The sequence below is a fragment of the Oxyura jamaicensis genome, chromosome 11 (genome assembly GCF_011077185.1).
Source record: "Oxyura jamaicensis isolate SHBP4307 breed ruddy duck chromosome 11, BPBGC_Ojam_1.0, whole genome shotgun sequence".
Lineage (NCBI taxonomy): Eukaryota > Metazoa > Chordata > Aves > Anseriformes > Anatidae > Oxyura > Oxyura jamaicensis.
In genome coordinates this window covers 2,499,988-2,518,160 of record NC_048903.1, presented here as the reverse complement: position 1 = coordinate 2,518,160, position 18,173 = coordinate 2,499,988, and the positions used below count along the sequence as shown (strand labels likewise).

General features: G+C 39.5%; 1 protein-coding gene across 5 annotated transcripts in view; it reads right to left on the bottom strand.

The window, feature by feature from the left end:
* Positions 1–7,760, bottom strand: part of SLC7A6 (solute carrier family 7 member 6) — a 29,550-nt gene extending 21,790 nt beyond the window's left edge. The window contains exons 1-2 of one of the 5 annotated variants that reach the window (XM_035336557.1): positions 7,616–7,760; positions 1,339–1,911 (exon numbers count right to left, since the gene is read on the bottom strand). In XM_035336557.1, coding sequence (XP_035192448.1) covers positions 1,339–1,870 — 532 coding nt within the window. In that variant the 5' untranslated portion in view covers positions 1,871–1,911; positions 7,616–7,760. Of the gene's footprint in view, positions 1–1,338; positions 1,912–3,513; positions 3,579–3,678; positions 3,963–7,229; positions 7,473–7,615 lie in introns of those variants that run through there. The other 4 variants (XM_035336556.1, XM_035336555.1, XM_035336553.1 and 1 more) reach the window with 4 other exon arrangements.
* Positions 7,761–18,173: the final 10,413 nt, after the last annotated feature.

Genomic DNA, 18,173 nt, shown 5'->3' with positions numbered 1-18,173 from the left:
GTGACCTTGCCTCCACTTAGAAAAAAAAAAGTGCTAAATTTCCTCTATTAGCAACAAACCTGTGCCAGGACACCTTGGGACAGTATCTGGTTAAGGAATGTGAACATGATGTTACGGGTCCATCATTATCTACCCTGAAGCTGTCACAACAAAATGTGGTCCACGTTTGGGACTGGGGGAGGAGAGGAAAGGAGCAGAGCTGAGTAAGCTCTTTTTTTTTTTTTTTTTTTTTTTGAAGAAGTCTGTGATTATTCTTCCCACTACGTGGACCCTTTTGCCCACATTAGTGCTTTCCCAACAATAACAAATTAATCCACAAAAGCTGAAAGGGGAGCTATAGTGTTTACAACCAATTATAGAGGTCAAATATTTGAAGCACAGACAACTGCACAAGGGACATTACAGCTACTTTACAGGCTCCCTGTTGCCTCAAAAAGGATCCAAGTAGGAGCAGCACATCGCCCTTCTGTAGCATGTTGCTGGAAGTAAGAAAACTGAAGTGTCCTATTAGCTTTAGGATAAGAACTCCTCAAGTTGACAGTGTGGGCAGGCTCCACAGTACATGGCGAGACTGCACAGTACCTGATGAAGGACTGCCACATAGACTTGCTGAAAGATATTTTTGACTTTGTACTGGGAATGAAAAATACGTATAGAAACACTCTTGATAGAAATACCTAAAATTAAGACACACATAGCACAATCATAGAGTTTAATTATTTCAGTGTGGAACAGTCCTGATTTGAGCATGTGGACAGTTTGATGTTGTTCCTCTTTGCTGACAGCCCAAGGAGCTATCTGATCACAAACATCTCAGTGTTCTATATGCACACAAAATTTCCTCCTCAAAACTCTTCAAAACAGGTACAGCTTCTTGGTGCTACTGTTACAAGCATGAAGAATAATCTTGACCCAGTGATCTCCTGAAACCCTACCAGAGTAATTACTTAAGCATGTCTACATTGAATAGTTACTGAAAAATAAGTTACAGCAGAATTCATAGCATAAGAGCTATTCCGCAACTCTTAGACCACACGAAGAGTAGTACCTCGGTGTTTGATTTAACCTACCTCTCTGAAGGAAAACAAACTTTTTCCTTTGTTTTTCCCATGTTAAGTCAACTTGGAAGAGTTAAACACTGTTATGCTTCTGAGTGAGAAAATGTCAATTCACAGGCTAATACTTTTAAATTATTCATCAGCTGGAAATTGTTGTTTTCCTTACCGTACCTCAAATTGTTTCACTATGTAACAACTCAGGGATTTGGTAGGATTTGCTTTACTAAAGCTTAACTGTAGATAAAAGAAATTAGCATAGTAAATTTCAAGAAATACTTACATTCACAAGCAGCTGCTATGAGCCGACACGCAATGTATGGAGGATCACAAGATGGGAAGAAAGGTTGAACTATGTAGTTAGCAAAGGTGATTGCAATAACCGCCTGGCTCGTTGGCTCAACAATTAGGAGTGAGGTCCACAAACGAATAAAAGCAATGAAGCTCCCAAAAGACTCCAAGATGTACGCGTAGCTGGCTCCTGACTTTGTTATAGTGGTTCCAAGTTCAGCATAGCAGAGAGCTCCGAAGACTGAAAAGATCCCTCCAATTGCCCAAATTACTAGAGATAATCCATAAGATTTGCTGTAGATGAGAACTCCTTTGGGAGAGACAAAGATACCTGAACCAATCATGTTGCCTACTATAAGGCTTATCCCATTTAGCAGAGATATTTCTTTCTTCAGTTGCATTGTATTTTGGTTTCCATCCTGCATTTCAGAGTTGTCATTTGGATCGGTCTTGTCTGATTTATTGATGGGGCTGTATTCAGCCAGTGAGCTATGAGACTTAGCACAATCTGTCCTTTCTCCCATTGTGGAAAGGCTATGAATTCTCCACGACTCCAAAACACAATCTAAAGCAAAACAGAGAGCTGAAATGATTATATATATTTTTTTATCCTATAACTTTATCATCAAGGCTTCTTTCCACCTTTTCACCCTATGTGAAACCCCCTTTTGTTATTTCATATGTGTTTTTACACAAAGGGAAATCCATGCACAGTTAAAGTAAACAAACAAAAAAACAATACACAGACAGTAAGACACAAATTCCAGTGGAACTTAAACGAAGGAAGTAATTTCTGCCTTTCAGAAAAACAGGGGGGAAAAAAAGGTAGGAAGAACAGAACTGGGGAACTGCAAGGTTGAAAAGGAAGAAGAGACAGACAGAACCAAAAGGAGGTAACATAAAAAAGAAAAATCATTTTAAGACCACGCTGGAAGTTTGAAGCATGAACATAAGTTTATTGCAGTAGTAACAATCTAATCAAATCATTATACCTCCACGGCTAAGTTATGAGTGATCTGGTCACAGGACTGCATGTTCTATTAACACATTGTGGACTCTTAACCAAGGGCAATATGAAGACATACTTACTCCAAAATCCCCTTCATCTAACTGCTGATTTATATTTCATAATACAGTTTGATTTCCCACCCATCTCCTCCAAGAAACTCTGTTCCCATTTCCCACTGCCTCATTTCTTGGCATTATCTAAGAGTGCCAGCTGTCCATGAAAAAACACAGTAGTTCCATTCCAAATTCCTCCACTAGCAACTGTATTTAGGAGTACCTAAGAGAACAGAAACAAAACAAACATTCTCCTTTGCTTCAGAATTGACTTTTTGGAAAAGAACCACCTTCTCATGGCTCCAGGAAATTCTCCCATGCCCCTCAAAAGCAAGGTACTGCTAATAACATTTACTAGTACAAGAATAAACTGATAATTAGCAGTAATTCTGGATGAGGTACATTATATAGTGTATATTATTATATAGTTCATATTTTTATATATCAAATAAGAAATATATTCACAGAGCAGTCTTATATGGAAACCAACCTATACTGCAAACTCATTAAACCTCCAGTACATGCTTCAGTCCTTTACAAACAGTATGCAATTAATGTATCTCTGCATCTAGTAACATACAAACATAGGAAGTTTTGCTCATGCAGTTAGAGGAACACCTTGCTGGAGGGAAAACTTAATAATCATACTCCTCCTTTTTTAATTAGCCGACATCTGTATACTGCAGTATAGGAAACCTGGCTTGACCATGTCTGTACCAATAGAAAAGTAACTCCTACAGAAATGGCACACAAATCATTTACCAAACCATATTACATCATTTATCTCCAACTCCTATGAATGTTTTAGCTTTTTTCAGACTGAAATAGAGACTGTGTTCTTTTAAATAATGCAAAATGAGATCCTCAGTCCATTTAGCTGAATGACTTCTAACTTATTTTCCCCTCAGTATTTCAGAAAAAAACAACATCCTAAAGATGTTTACTAAATATGTATTTTATCAAGTTTATACATGAGCCAACATCTTATCTCCTGTCATATCACATGCCCTCAAATTTCACACTTTTAGTCAGACTAACACTTTACACCTTTCTAGAAACTGCTATTTCAGAACTTAACTGGAGTGCTATAACGAGGCATCTCCACCTGAATTAAACTAACCAGCAGAGAGGGATTGACACAGTTTTTTCAGATGGATGAGCGTGCCCCAGACTGCAAGGAAAATGAAAGCAAGTTCAGCTCCCCAGTTGTTGCCGGTCCTCCTTGTTATTTACTCTTCTACTTGGTTACTCTCTGTGCCTACCCACCTACCTTCCACCGCTTCCGCCAAACGCATTCGCAACCAGACTGATTGTTTTTCTGTTACTGGTGTAACAGAGTTAAGCCTTCAAAAAGCTATGGACCTGTAAGCTCGGGAGATTACTTGGTTTGCTTTAAAAGAGAAGGTTCAGTTATAACCATGTAAAGCAAATTATTAATATCATAACCAAATACAAATCTGACTCAATCATCAGAAAGTATAAATGTGTAAAACAGCAAGAAGGGTAATCAAAGCAGGTGTCTTGATGACTAACTTGACCAAAAGTAGATTTAACAAACGCTTGTCACCAGCAAAAATAGCATTTCACTTAAGTCTTTTAATTTCTGCTTTGACTCACACACGACTCTAGCTGCAAATGTACTTCAGAAGGCAAATCACTCTGGAGAAATCGTGGTGGGAAAAATAAGAGTACTATAGCTATTGTTACAATATCTGACTGCTATTTTGAAAATATTCCAGTCGTTCTCAAGCTATCCAGCTAGAGGATAAAATCAAGTATTATGTTAAGAACTGACTCACTGATATAAAATCTCATTTTGGTGATAAGTGCACAGCTTTATGGTTTCTTATACCACATACCCTAATCATCACTCTCATATCTTCCTGGAACACCTTTCACAGTACAACTTGTTCAGGAACACAAACGCTACTCTGAATTCTCAGACATTCTGAGGATTTGATTCAAATGTGTCCATCTCAATTAGCAGCACATGACTGCAGTTCTATACAGTTTTGTTACTGATGACCTTGACACTTCTTAGACATATTTTAACCTACCCATGAAGGAGCAACCACAATATCCTCCCAGTTTAACATACTTGCGGGGGCGCCCCCGAACTCTTTCTCTCTCTCTGCTTTTGTTATTCCCAGCTTTGGGTCTCTGCCAACAACAACTCAGGTTTTCACAAAGGTGTGCACAACAGCTCACTCAGGATTTGGCATTTCATTCTCTTCTCTAACCTTGGCTGTTTTAGCCTTAAAGCCTTCAGGGCAGGAATTGCTGATTTGCCTGAGTCACGTGTCTTACTGCACTACCTCTGTGACAGAAACAGAACTACTGCCAGGGTTGTTTTTGTTTGTTTGTTTTTTCTTTTACAAATACTTCGCTTAACTGGAACTAAAACCACCAAAAAGGAAGACAGAGGGCAGAAAAAACTGGAGAAAACTGAAGTTACATCAAGATTTGAAACTTTAAAAACTACAAAAAAAAAAATCAAATTTGTTATTCTGGCACAAGGCCGTTGGTTTTGTGCAAACAGAAGATAGGCTTGGAAGTGAAGAACCTGGGAGGAATAGCATAATATCTTCTAACATGCAACAACAATTCTGAAATATTCTAGCTAGAAACAGTTAGAACTCTAATGCTGCCAAAGCACTGCCATTAGACTGCTAAGGCTAATGCGGGCTTATGACTTCACACAAGCTAACACGTGTGTTTCCTCATCACTCACCCTTGTGCAATACAAAGTCTTAACCTCTTGTTTTTGCTGATGGTTGCAGCTGCAAGGAATCTTTTTGCTGATACGCGTAGGATTTCTACTGGAATGACACTGCTGTTCAGATAGACAGCTTCAGTACAAAACCAGGACAGAGTGACCTGAAACTAACATCACTTCGTTGTCTCACCAAAAACATAAATTCTGCTAAGATCTACCACACATTGCCCCCTTACCAAAGGAACTAATGAAAGTTAACGTGTGCTTATAATGAAATATAACACTGCATTACAAGGCGACCTTCCTTTAAGAAGAGGGAAAGAGGAAGATCCCCTCTCTGCCCCTCAGCAAGGACAGCAGCTGGTCCAGCATTTGTTCAGCAGGGACTGAACCTGCAAGCAGATGTCAAATACCAAATACTCACATACAATACTTGCTCATTAGCAAAGACTTCCAGTATTCCTGCCTCTGTCTTCTGCAGTAGTCTTGACTGCATGCAGCAACCCTTGTTATAACACAACTTTACATAAATACTTTGACTATTCACATATCCCAGCTGTAAAACTCCTGTTTCTTAACACAACAATTGGTCCTTTGGGTAAGAGTCAAGACTGCCCTACACAGGCAAACAGCATAAATGTGTTCAGGGAGTTAACCGCCAACAGAGCAAAGGTTGTAAGTCCCAGAAATACCTATTCCTTGCAGTGTATGTATTTAGGCACTTCATAGTCTAACCATTTAAGTGGGAAAGGTTTAGTCTGTCTAGTATGGCTCGTTTCTGGTGAGAGAAAAATCACTTCCCTGTCACACATGGTTAGCAGACAGGAAGCCCTTGCACCAAAAGCAGTTCTCAATGTAAAGATTTAACCTGTTCAGCCAAGTCCTGCATGCTCCCATATGCAAACCATCTTTAGCACTGTAAAAAACAGCATCAACATTTTTTAGCACTGTAAAAAACAGCATAAACCCTTGGTCAAATAAAACTGCCTGTAATATCCATTTATAAGAACGGTTGAGGTGTGTTTATCATACGAATATGATAACACATATGAAAGAGAAGTTTCTATTCACTTAATAGTCTATCAGCGATGGCAGTTAAGTCCTGACTATACCTATGTGGGACACACCTGCATAGGAGAAATTCAGCAACACTGCACACATGTTCTGACAAATCCTGAAAAAGGCTTGAATGTTAAATGAGGGTAAGACAACCTGCACACAAGCAGGTATCCTTGTACAACATCTTAGCAACTTTTCAAAATTTACTGAAGTACTAATCCTAGTCAAATCCACCTCAGCAATAGATTTTAAGCCAAGTTACTTTGAAGGTAGGGAACTGTGCTAGCTACAAGTGGAAAATAACATGCCACTATATCCCTCACACTTCTAGTTTATTTTACATTTCCAAGGGAAAAATTAGAAGTAAGCTTACAAGTAGGGACTTTCTAGTAGACTGTCTTCAGACAGAAGTGAGCACTCAAGGCAGCTACAGCTGGAGAAAGATCTAGAGAAACACATAAAATCAGCCCCAGGTAAAACCAGGCCATGACAGAGTCTGTTTGAATAATTTATCTGATTTTTATAGTGGGGCACAGAAGTGGAAGCCCAGTGTTCGCCTGCAGCCAGACAAAATAAAACAAATAAAACTAACTCGGGGCTCGCAAAGCCACCCCGGGGGTTGCCCACGGGCAGCATGACGAGCCCGGCTAGGGGCCACTTCGTCCTGGTCCCGGTCGCGCCTTCCTCCACCAGGTGTTGTTTTCTTGATAAATAAGACAAAATCAGTTTTTTTTTTTTTTTTTTTTTTTTTTCTTTTCCCGCGGCCACGCGCCTCAGGGCAGAGGAGCCTCATGACAGAGGCGCCGGCCGGCTCCGGAACCGGAGGCCGGGCGGAGCTAAGGGCACCCCTCACACACACACACACACACACACACAGCCCTCAGGTGCTGCCGTTAAAAATAATAAAAATTAATAATAATAAACACGGGGCAGGCTCCCATCACCACACACCTGTAGCCAGCCCCGGGTGCTGCCAGAGAGGCCCCCACCCTAACCGCGCTGCCTCCCAAGGCAGGAGGGAGCCGGCGCTTCACCGCCGTGCCTACGCCGGGGGTCTCTCGGCACGTCCCCCACCGGCTTCAGGCGGCTGTAGCGCTGCGGCTGCCCCTGTTACCTCCTCTCCTGCCGGCTCCGCTGCGGCGTGCCCCGGGGATGCTCGCTCCTTGCTACACTCCGCTTGATGGCGGCCGCTCCGCCCCGCGGCCCCGCGCCCTCCGCCGCCGCCTTCCTCCCCTCCCCGGCAGGAAACCGCGGCTGCTTCCCTCCCTCCTCGCCTCGCCTCCCCTCGCCTCGCCTCCCCCAGGGGAGCCGCCTAAGGGCCCAGTCTCCCCTTCCGACCTCGCCGGGGTCGTTTCAGCAGCGCCGCGCCCTGCGGCTGGGGAGCGTGGCGAGCCGTCCTCACCCCCGCGCGAAATGGGCGACGGCTTCTTGCCGCGGGGCCGGGAGCCATCCTTCCTTCCCCTCAGGCGCAAGATGGAGAAGAGGTTTAGGGCTGACGGTGCGAAAGCGGTGCTTTTTGCGAACCCCGGGGCTCGCTAGACGAGCCTTGCGGCTGCCGCCTCTCCCCCGGGGCAGGTGGAGGTGGGCTCGGGCCCGCCCCGCAGCCCCTGAGGGAAGCTGGGGTCACGCAGCTCCCGAGGTGACACAGCACCGAGGCTCAATCTCGTGAGGTTGACCCAAAATAAGGCGCCTGAGGCAGCGGAAGGTTTTAAACCTGGCATTAGTTCAGGGTACAGCTGCTACGAGCCGTAGTGGATCTGAGCATAAGAAGGAAAGTCTTAAAATGCTGCAATTTGCGTGTTGGTGTCTTCAAGCAGAGCACAGCCGCACCTAAATTTGACTCAAGTGAAGTACATGTAGGTGGATCTCTCAAAATTGTCATTAAATAATGCCCTGGGGCTTCTGAAAATGACAGTAAGTAAGCGATTTGCCATTTAGCAGACTTAATCTGGGTTCGTATAATGAAATCTTTGCCTTCCTCTATCAGGTTAATAGTTTTAGTACGTCTGAGTCAGTGAACTCCAGGCTACTGCCCCCTCCTGATGTCCTTCGCTGCCCCTTCAGTTGTTCCTTGCCAGGCAAGGAGAAGGTCAGTGCCTGAAAAGACAACAGGGCTCTGGAGACGTGATGGTCTTTGTCTCCTTCACAACAATCTCATTATCCCTCCCCCAGCCGATGATCATTATCTGCAGTCTCAAACAGATGAGTCAGGGGTAGATTTTTTCAGTAGAACATACCGGGATAAAAAGCGTTCAGCCAAATAAAAATTACAAGGCTGTAAAAGGACTGGGAAAAGCAAACTATGTGCTGTAATACCCATAAGCAATAAATGCAATGGTGGAGTCCAGTTCTGTTACCATGAGACTTACATTTCTAATTTCCATAGTACTTCCTTTCAAGGCTCGCTTGTTTGACGGAGTGTTTTTTGTTGTTGTTGTTGTTGTTTTCTCTTTTGCCACATAGATAATTAGCATACAAAGGCACTGCTGCCCTCTAATATCTCCAGATATTCCTTACATTGTGTTTCAACAGCAATGAACAAAGAAAATCTCTTCCTAGTTGGTTTTTCATGTGCACGTTATTGTTGAAAAGCTTCCTGGTTGCTACAGTAGACTTGATTTCCAAACTACACAGCACTATGGCAAAGCAAACTCTCATTTGCAGGTTGTAATCTGAAGGAATTTGATAATCTCAACTCTTTCATTACCTTTGCTTCAACTCTTTGTTTGGCTTTTGGTCTTGTGCAAGTACATGTAGAGATAGCTACACTAAATGGATTACCTCCTAAACTACTGACAATGTTGTAAAGCTGCAAACAAAACCAGTCTGCCTTCTTCTGGAGTTTAACAGCCCTGATAAATGACTTCTTTGTTTTCAATCCACTTATACAGAATTGATATAAAACAAAAAGTCATAGAAGCCATCCCTGGAATATAGCTGAAATTTGTACAATATTAAACTTAATAATTACAGTTAGAAAGATAATATGACCCTGAAAGCAGTTCTTAGCTGGAAATAGTGCTTAGTCATTAATTATAAATATCGGTTGTGTTCTATTTGTAATACTAACAGTATTTTTCAGGTAGACATATATGAAGTCAGTCTTGCACATTAATCAACAATGGACTGTAAGAATGTAAAAGATGCAGCTGATTTCAATTGATGCTAGACTGCCTTTTAAAGCTCTCTCATAAATTGAATCTGTTGGAGACAACATTCGTTCCTTCAGAAAATGGACTCATAAAGTGTCGGCTAATTAGAATGTTGCCTTTGCCTTAGGAACAAGAAATAGAAGGGAGCTGAAAAGACATAGAAAACAAATTACTAGACATTTGCTGGCAATATAGAGGATGACATTTTATTCTATAATCTTGAAAAAGATTTATTGGAAAACATGCCCATTCAAATATTTCAAAATAGAACTACACCCTTTGAATTCTGAAAACTTGTAATACTGTAGAGGTTGGCATCAGAGATAAGAACATCATCGTAAGGGTAGACCAATGCAAGTACTCCTGAAGTGTTTGCAAATGACCAGAAGCAAACTTGCAATAGTAATAGAATGGCCTGAGTTGGAAGGGACCTTAAAGATCATCAAATTATAGCCCCCCCCCCCCCCCCACCATAGGCAGGGACACCTTCCACAGGTTGCTCAAAGCCATATCCAACCTGGCCGTAAACACCTCCAGGGATGGGGCATCCACAGCTTCTCTGGGCAACCTGTTCTAATGCCTCATCACCCTCTCAGTAAATAATTTCTTCTTTATATGTAATCTAAATCTACCTTCTTTTAGTTCAAAGCCATTACTCCTTGTCCTATCACTAAACGCCCTGGTAACGAGTCCTCTCCAGCTTTTTTGTAGGCCCTCCTTAGGTACTGGAAGACTGCTATAATACCACTATAGTCAAATAAATACAATCAAATAAATATTTGATTATACATTTTGGCAAAATAGGTTCATAATTTTATGAATTACTCCTTCAATGTTACTGTATAAGCCAAATGTAAGTCTGGACTCCTTACTTTATATGTTCTTCTCTTCTTGCTACAGATTATATCTACAAACAGTGTGCCTGATTCCTGATCCTCCATAAAGAGCCTTTGGTAAGTTATATCTGTATGGATCTGCACATTCTTTAAGTGCTAGCAGAGAAAACCTAAAAAAAAAAAAAAAATAAACACAACCAAACCTACTTTGTTTTTACTATGATTTTTATCTTATATCGATTTACTCAAGATCACATCTCTTAGCTAGTGAGGACTAAGTCTGACAGTTTCTTTTATGTCTGTGAGTTTTGCCATATCTGCTTTTTTTTGTCTGACTAATATTGCCATTAAATGTGATGTAGGAAATGTAATTCACCCCCCCCCCCCAAAAAAAAAAAAAGGATAATTAACAGATTAAATATCCCTAAACAAACCAAAATTGAATTTTCATCAGACTAAAGAAAACCTAATCTATGGGATAATCATTAAATGGTTTTAGAACATGACAAAGCCAAGTTAAAAACTGCTGTTATATCAAATTGATCTGAAGTCTGATCGTCGGCTTTCTGCTTTTTATCAAATTAATCACACAGGGTGAGTTTAGCTGTATAAGTCCCCCCATACTGTATAAGTCCCCCCAAAATATTGCACTTCTGCACTTCATTCATGGAAGAACACGCATGTACTGAGCTCCTTTAAGGTCAGCGTTGAAACTGTGTTGTGATGTGTTTAGGTAAGTGGTACTTAAATGGTATTTACACTGTTAACTTTCATGAAGACCATTGTATCTAGCCATACATTTGAAGGCTTATGCTGGTTCCTTTTAACTTTTGCCATACCAAATGAGACTTGAGACCACATCTGTGCTTCCTTTGAAATGTACATTCTGTGGATATCTGAGTTATCTTTAGGGATCATAAAATGATTTGTGACAGTGGCTTCAGCCAGAGCCTAAGAAATGGCAGTGTTTGTAAGTGCTAAAAGTAGGTATTCTTTTTAATCTCAAACAGCACAGAGTCAGCCATATACTCTGTATTCTTTCAGGAGTGCAACAGAAACAGTTCTAAAAATTAGTTTAATTGCCTCTGTTTCTTTTCTTTGCTTAAAGTTGAGTGACTTTGTTTACAAAATCAAATTAGCTGATCCTTTGCCACTTTTTTCTTCCATCACACAAACTTTTTCTATAGGTGTTTTAAGCAAAGTGACTATTCTTTACAAATCAGAGGGACTACAAGTACCAAAATGCTAGGCAATTAAAAAAAAAAGTCTAAATTTAGGCTTCTAAATTTATCTTTCCCTGCTCCTAGCAGCACGCCTCCTCCCACTCATTTCACTGGCTTTTAGCATTTGACTGGCTCTGGCACTTTTCTGGCCCCTTTGGTACGGCTCTTCTGCTCACTAAACTGGTGAAAGCCAATACTTTTTTGGGTTAGTTTTTTTCTGGCATAATCACAAAAGTACAAATGTGGAGTAGAGCAGCAGAGGGAAAAGGAAGTGACACAGGTAATGGAAAATGTCCCTTTTAGCAACAGAAGCAGAGAGATGGCTCAGATGGCTTTGTCTTGACCAACTGTACTCTGATTTAAACACTTTAAAGATTAACATTAGGCCTTCTTTTATGGAAATCTTAATTTTAATGGTTTCTCAATACTGCAATTTTATAAACAGATTTTAACATAAGCTTCAACATCTCATCTTTTTTTTTTTTTTTTTTGTATCATTTCTGTCTGCTTCCGTTGCCTTTCAGGTACCTTGTCCTTTTAACTGCCTGATCTGCTCTCATCAAAATTTTAGTGCTTACTAATGTTACATTTTTATTTTATTATTTGGTCACACACATCATTGTTGCATAAATTGCAAGCTCTTTTTCTTCAGTACTTTCCATGCTGCGAGGCAGAAGTAGAGATGGATATCTTCTAAAGTATGGTCAGTTTTTCAAATGTTACCAATAAAACCTTACAAAGAGAAAAAAAGAAACAAAAAAAAATCAATCAGAAAAAGTTAGAAGGATTCCAGTATTTGCTGAACGTTCTTTAGATTAATGCCCAAAGCTGTATATTTTTTATTTTTTTCCTTTGCAACTCTAATCTTCTCTATTATAAATGGAATGTTCAGTATTTCCTGTCTTCCCCAGTCAATTTGGGGGATTTATTTGGAAAAAGTGATCCTTCATAGTTATACATATTTTTCAAGAAGTAGATTGACTTTATTTGTTAGACAACTAAAACATTCAACTCTGAGACCCTAGTCAGATTGTCTTATCTATGAAAAAATGCCTTTTAAAGATCTGGCTATTTACTGGTTTAAGTGGGTGAATCACTGGCTTCATTTTCTTAGAAAATAACATAGGAGTTAGAATCACAGTTTCACTAGGATTTAAAAAGCTGCAAGGATTTTTAAAGGTAATGCTCTTTTTCCTTGTCTGTTTTAAAGGCTACTAAAAATAATTATGTATAAAAATGAGCTAAGGGGGATTTCTAGCCTTGCAAAGTTTCTTAAGAATAAATACTTACTTCTTTTTGCCTTGTGATTGTGCTTGGTTTATGAAGCCCTAAGTGGTAGCATTTATAACCCAGTTGCACAGTATTTACGTTTTTTTTTTTGATGTGAGTTTGAAGAAATCTGTGCGTTATATCAAATGCAACTTTTACCCTTCTAATATCAAACAGCAAAATTTCTTGGTGTTATAAACTCCCTTGTGTTATTACCAATCTTTTTCTAATATACTTTCTTCCTTTGTGGTACCTGCATACCTCTCTGATAAAAAGGAGGACACTATGGAGGCTTGGAAGAGTCTAATAGTAGTAGTTAAATTGATAGCCTGTTTGCAGGCAGTTTGTTACTAGTGTCTGAAGCCAAAGTCATCATTTAGTTTGTCTTAACATGCTGAGTACAAACTTTGCAATTTAAATTCAACCAGATGTTGCTTAGCAGAGCTACTGTGAATTCAGTATTCTACAGTACAACTCCATCGGTTCTGAGCTTACTGATGCATCTTTGCTTTCAGTTTTACTCTTCTCGTAATTACTGAATTATCTTGAAATGTTGGTATAATACAAATAATTTTGTACCTTTTATAAAAGAGTTCCCTCTCATTTTATTTTGGGAAGTTAAAGTAGTACACACAGCATATTTTTCAGCACTGGGAACAATTTTTGAGTGAACTGATCGTAAGGAAGGCATTTATTCAAGACTTTTCAGAATGGTTGTGTAGTTAGATTTGCTCCAGATTTGGTCTGTATTTAAAAGTAAAGTTTCCTAAAAAGTAAATCCAAAGACCTTTCTGTATAGGTTTCCATGCAATGTATACAAATTAACTATTATGCCTATGCATACTGACCTGAATTAGTACATTTTACGTATAAACACAAGTGAACAGACTAATATGTACTCCTTTAAATATCTGGAAACAGTGACAATTATGCAAGTTCTAATTCATAAGTTTACATAGTATAGGCTTTCCTCGTAAAAATAAATAAACCCTGTTGTTTCACAAATCTGAGATCAGAACCCCTTTCAAGTTGTTACTGAGTACTTGTCCAGGACTGCATGGTCCATGAGAAAGATTTTCAGAATATGCCTCAATATTCAATAGTAAGCCTTAAAAATCGAATGCAAACCATTTAAACATTAAGAGACTCTTGAAGATTAAGGAAATTGCATTTTATTGAAACACAGGAGGATTTATTGCCAGTCCATTTGCCTTTGCAATAAGTAGGATAGTCCTATTAATGGGTTTAGTCTTTTGTCTGCCAGCACAGTTCCAATTTCTAATTTGTTCTTTGCTAATATTAGAAGGTATTCAGCCCTAAAGTTAAAGTTATGGTTGGCTTTGCTAACTTCTCAGAAAGGATTTCTCAGCAGTCTATTTGTGTGTGTTTTGCACTTTGCTCCTTTGTTCCACACTTGGCTCTTGGTTACTTGATGCATAGTGTCCCACAGAGCACATCGTAGTGGACTAATTAAGAACTACCAAGATTTCCCCAAGTTATGCAAGATCCCCACAGCTATGAAAAGCCTTTTCAGCCCCCCAATCACATACTGCATTTTGTTAAACTTCACTGCTGTTTTTTTCCCCAGTACTTTTCAGTATGATTTTTCTTAGCGTAAATCCCATAAGCTAAGAGCACACTGAATACCAATAACCTTGATTTATTGAGACATGATCGCCGATAATGCAGCATTGGAGATGTGCTCTTTACTTTGACATGAATCTGTAAAAAGTGAAATGAGAGCAAGCACTTGGTCTTACATGTCAGAGCTCAGGCTGGATGATAACAGAGACTAAACCTCCTGGTCCTGGGTGTCACATTACTGCTCGTGGCGTCAGGCAGATATTTTTACCTCAGTGTCACTAGTGTGGGAAAACTTGGAAGACCTCAGCTTGTGTTGAAAGTACAGGAGGTGGCCAGGTTAATTGTTAGGATGGGTCATCAGTGTCAGCTCATGCAACAAACTTTATGGTTAGAGTCCTGTAAGTGTCCTCACTTCACCACTTAGATTGATCACGTAGGTTGCTCAGTGTCACGCTACATCAACAGCTCTCTGTCCTTATTGCAGTTTGTTACTGAAGTGTAGTAGCACTGGAGAAATTGTTCTTCTGGGTTATTCTACACTGGAATAATGCTCAATATGAATGTCCATAATGTTTTGTCATTAGAAGAAAAACCAAAGGTTTACATTCGGTAGTTGTACTGAAACAAGCAGAAGACAGCTGTATCGTATGCTCTTGCAGTCGAATCCAGAATATACTGCACAGTGAGATTACAGCTGTGAAATCCCAATAGTTATATTTTATTTTGCTCTTTAAAAAGACTTCCTTTGTCCAACAGAAAATGCCTGTCATTAAATAGCAAGTCTGTGAAAACCAAAGCCAAGTATACCTTAAAGCAACAAATCCCCAGTGACCTTTGCAGGTATCAGTGCACACAGTGATTTTACAGTTGATTGGCACTGTCAGAAGCAGGAGAGGCCCAGCTACCGTGTGTGTATCTTCTCTTGATAAATCTATAGATTACCAGCCAAGAAAAGACAGTTTTTATTTCTCGTGGCCAGTCTGGGCAAAGAGAACAAGAGTTGCCATCAGATTTTAAAAGAGAAATGCCGTAGACCAGCTAAAAGTGAATGAAGTTGCTGCGTTGACATACTAATGATGGAATAACCCAAACTGTCCTTACTAAACACATTAAAATAAAGTATACCAGCTGAGCACATAAAACTTTTAACCCTATTATTTATTTCATATAAAAAATGAAATTGAAGACTATCCCATTTTGATTTTGAAAGACATGATAAATTAAAACAGCATCCATACCTCTCTTTTCTTGAATACATAGAGGGTGGAAATAAGTTCAGGGCTCTTTAATTTGCCATTACTTAAAAAATGCAACACAAAACCAGGTTTTCCCTATTCTGACTTCCTGATAAATGAGTTGCAAAGAGGCATATGAATTCCCAGGTAGGTTGTAGTGAAGTTAATGCTGAGTTACAGCATAGTTCTGAATATTAATGTTATATAACTCCCAGCAAAAAGACATTTGCTTCTCCCTTAAATCACTTTAGTTAAGCACTTGTGATTTGCATAAATAGGTCCCTAAATAACTAATGGGCACACAGGGGGAAAATGCTTAGCATGTCACTGTTGTTTACGTTAAGTCCATCTAGGGAAGAGCTCTTGAGTGGGTAAAAAAAAAAAGGTCCATGAATATTGCTGACTGCGCTGGGTGTGGGAGTGGAGGAGATTGTCTTCTCACTGTCCTTTAAATCTGCCTGAATACCTGCCTGAGAGCTGCCCCTTGGTCATAAAGCCGTAAGAACAGATGAGTGGGTTGGTGCCAGCTCCTCTGTTTCATTACTGGATGTTTGCTACCTCTGCTCTAGACTGTTCTGGCTTCTGTGGCCTCCTCTTTGCTAGACCAAACAAACACAATTTTATCAACTTGTCCTTACATGTCAGGTTTCCTCACTGCTTATCAACCTTCCTCTCCTGTCCGGGCTCTCCTCAGCCCATGCTTGGAGCTGAATACTGTTTTGCAGATTAAATGTTGCCAGCATGGAATGGAAAACATTGCCTAGTTCAATGACTTACACAAGTAAATGTGGCAGGCTATCACCTCACAGCATTTTCCTTCTGGTTTCCTGTTGTTTTGTGACAGGACGCTATCACAACACGTGTAAGTGGCATACAGACAATTCTGTTGGGAACATATTTTGCAGCTAGTCCAAGGTCAAAAGTCTCATACATTTGTTTTTTAGTTTCCAGATGTATTCCTTAGTCACTTATCTCAGTTCCCCCCCCCCCACCTTTTTCCCAGGTAACATTCTACTGATTTTTCTAGCTGAAAAAAATATATAGAGCCCTTTTTGATTAACAAAGTAAAACAATTATAATTTTGGTAGTCATTCTGTTACCTAATATGAATACTTTTCTTTGAAGCCTAAAGAAAGAGCTAACTGTACAGAACTTTCTGGAGCACAGCCAGATTACTTCTGAAAGGGTGAAATTCAGCTGTGTTTTCTGCTCATGTGGGCATTGCTGTTGCTATGTGGAAAGTTCAAGACCAACAGTTAGAAATAAGTGTTGAAATACTTTGGAAGGTTATCATATTTCAAAGGGTGAGGTTTTTGTTCTTCATTTAATTCAGTCTGCTTGAAAGAGCCCAGAGTTCCTTCAACTGATGTGTCTCTTCTGTGGAACAGGAAAGGTCACCAGAAAAGCACAATCAAGATGTCAGTTTGGGAATATAGATCTCTCTAAATCTTACTTGACACACGTTCTTGTGTAGAGAAGAGAAGTAAAGGTAGGAAGTAGGAAACAATTTGTGATCAGTGTTTTACTATCAGCACAGGAGCTGGAAATAGTACATCTGAGCATATTGTTCACCATTTTTCTTGCACTGTGATTAAGCAAAATGCAATTCTGCTATTACCAGCATCCCTTTTTTAATACATACTGAATTTACAGTTAATGTATTCTTGCAGCTACACTAACTTTAATATAACACAACTCATTACGTATGTTCTTTGCAGACCCTGGCAGGTAGTTTAATTAATGGTGGACTTCAAAATCCAGGAGTTTTAACTTGGCTGAGAAACCACCTGTCAAGCCAACTGCATGCTCAGCAAAGGGTATACCAGGCAAGGCAAGCAAAGGATTACTTCTTTTGATGAGGAACAAAATCAAAACTCCACTAAGACCTCTTAAGCTCCACTATAATATTTTGCAGAGAAAGCAGGGGGGTGGGAAAAAAGAATGAGAGGAAATATACCACAATACAAGATCTCTTCATGCATAAAAAAATGCAGCAGTCTTAGAGACAACATACTACTAGGGGAAAGCACAGTTAATAGCTGTATAGTATCATAATCCAAAAAGGGGTAGTGAAGAAAAATTCTTTATAGCAGCCTTGAAGATGGTTGAGTCTTTCCCTAAGAAAGCAGTCCAAAAGTATTTATATATGTACTTAAAAATCACACAGATAGCTCAAGTTACTAAAGTTGTGTAAGCATGAAAATGTTTGCAAGACCACGCAGAATTCAAACCTGAAATAATATCATAAAAATACTTGAGGTTAGTACTTTAGTTCTTGTGCATTTTATACTACCTAACAGGTGTAAAAATTATTTGGTGTACACTACTAGTCCATTAATGCATTATTAAAAATGTTTTAGACAAGTATTTTACGGGTACATACTTGCCTTCGTCTGTTGTTCTCTGGAACTCTGTTTTTAGCAGGTACTGGTGACAACTATCGAGTGGTATTTATAGCTTTGTTTTGCTCCCTACTGGAAGGACTAATCTCTTAGAAGCTTCATTCCAGTATCTCAGATTAATTTTCCACAAATTAACCTCAACAAATTCTAGTGCAGATGTTCTTTCATTGCAGGAAGTATCCCAGCTGAGATAAAGGTGCTGTATAGATAGGAAAAAGGGCAAGGGACAGTCATCTTTTTACTAGTCAGCAAAAGATAGGTGCAGCCAGCTTCAAGAAGAAAAATGTAT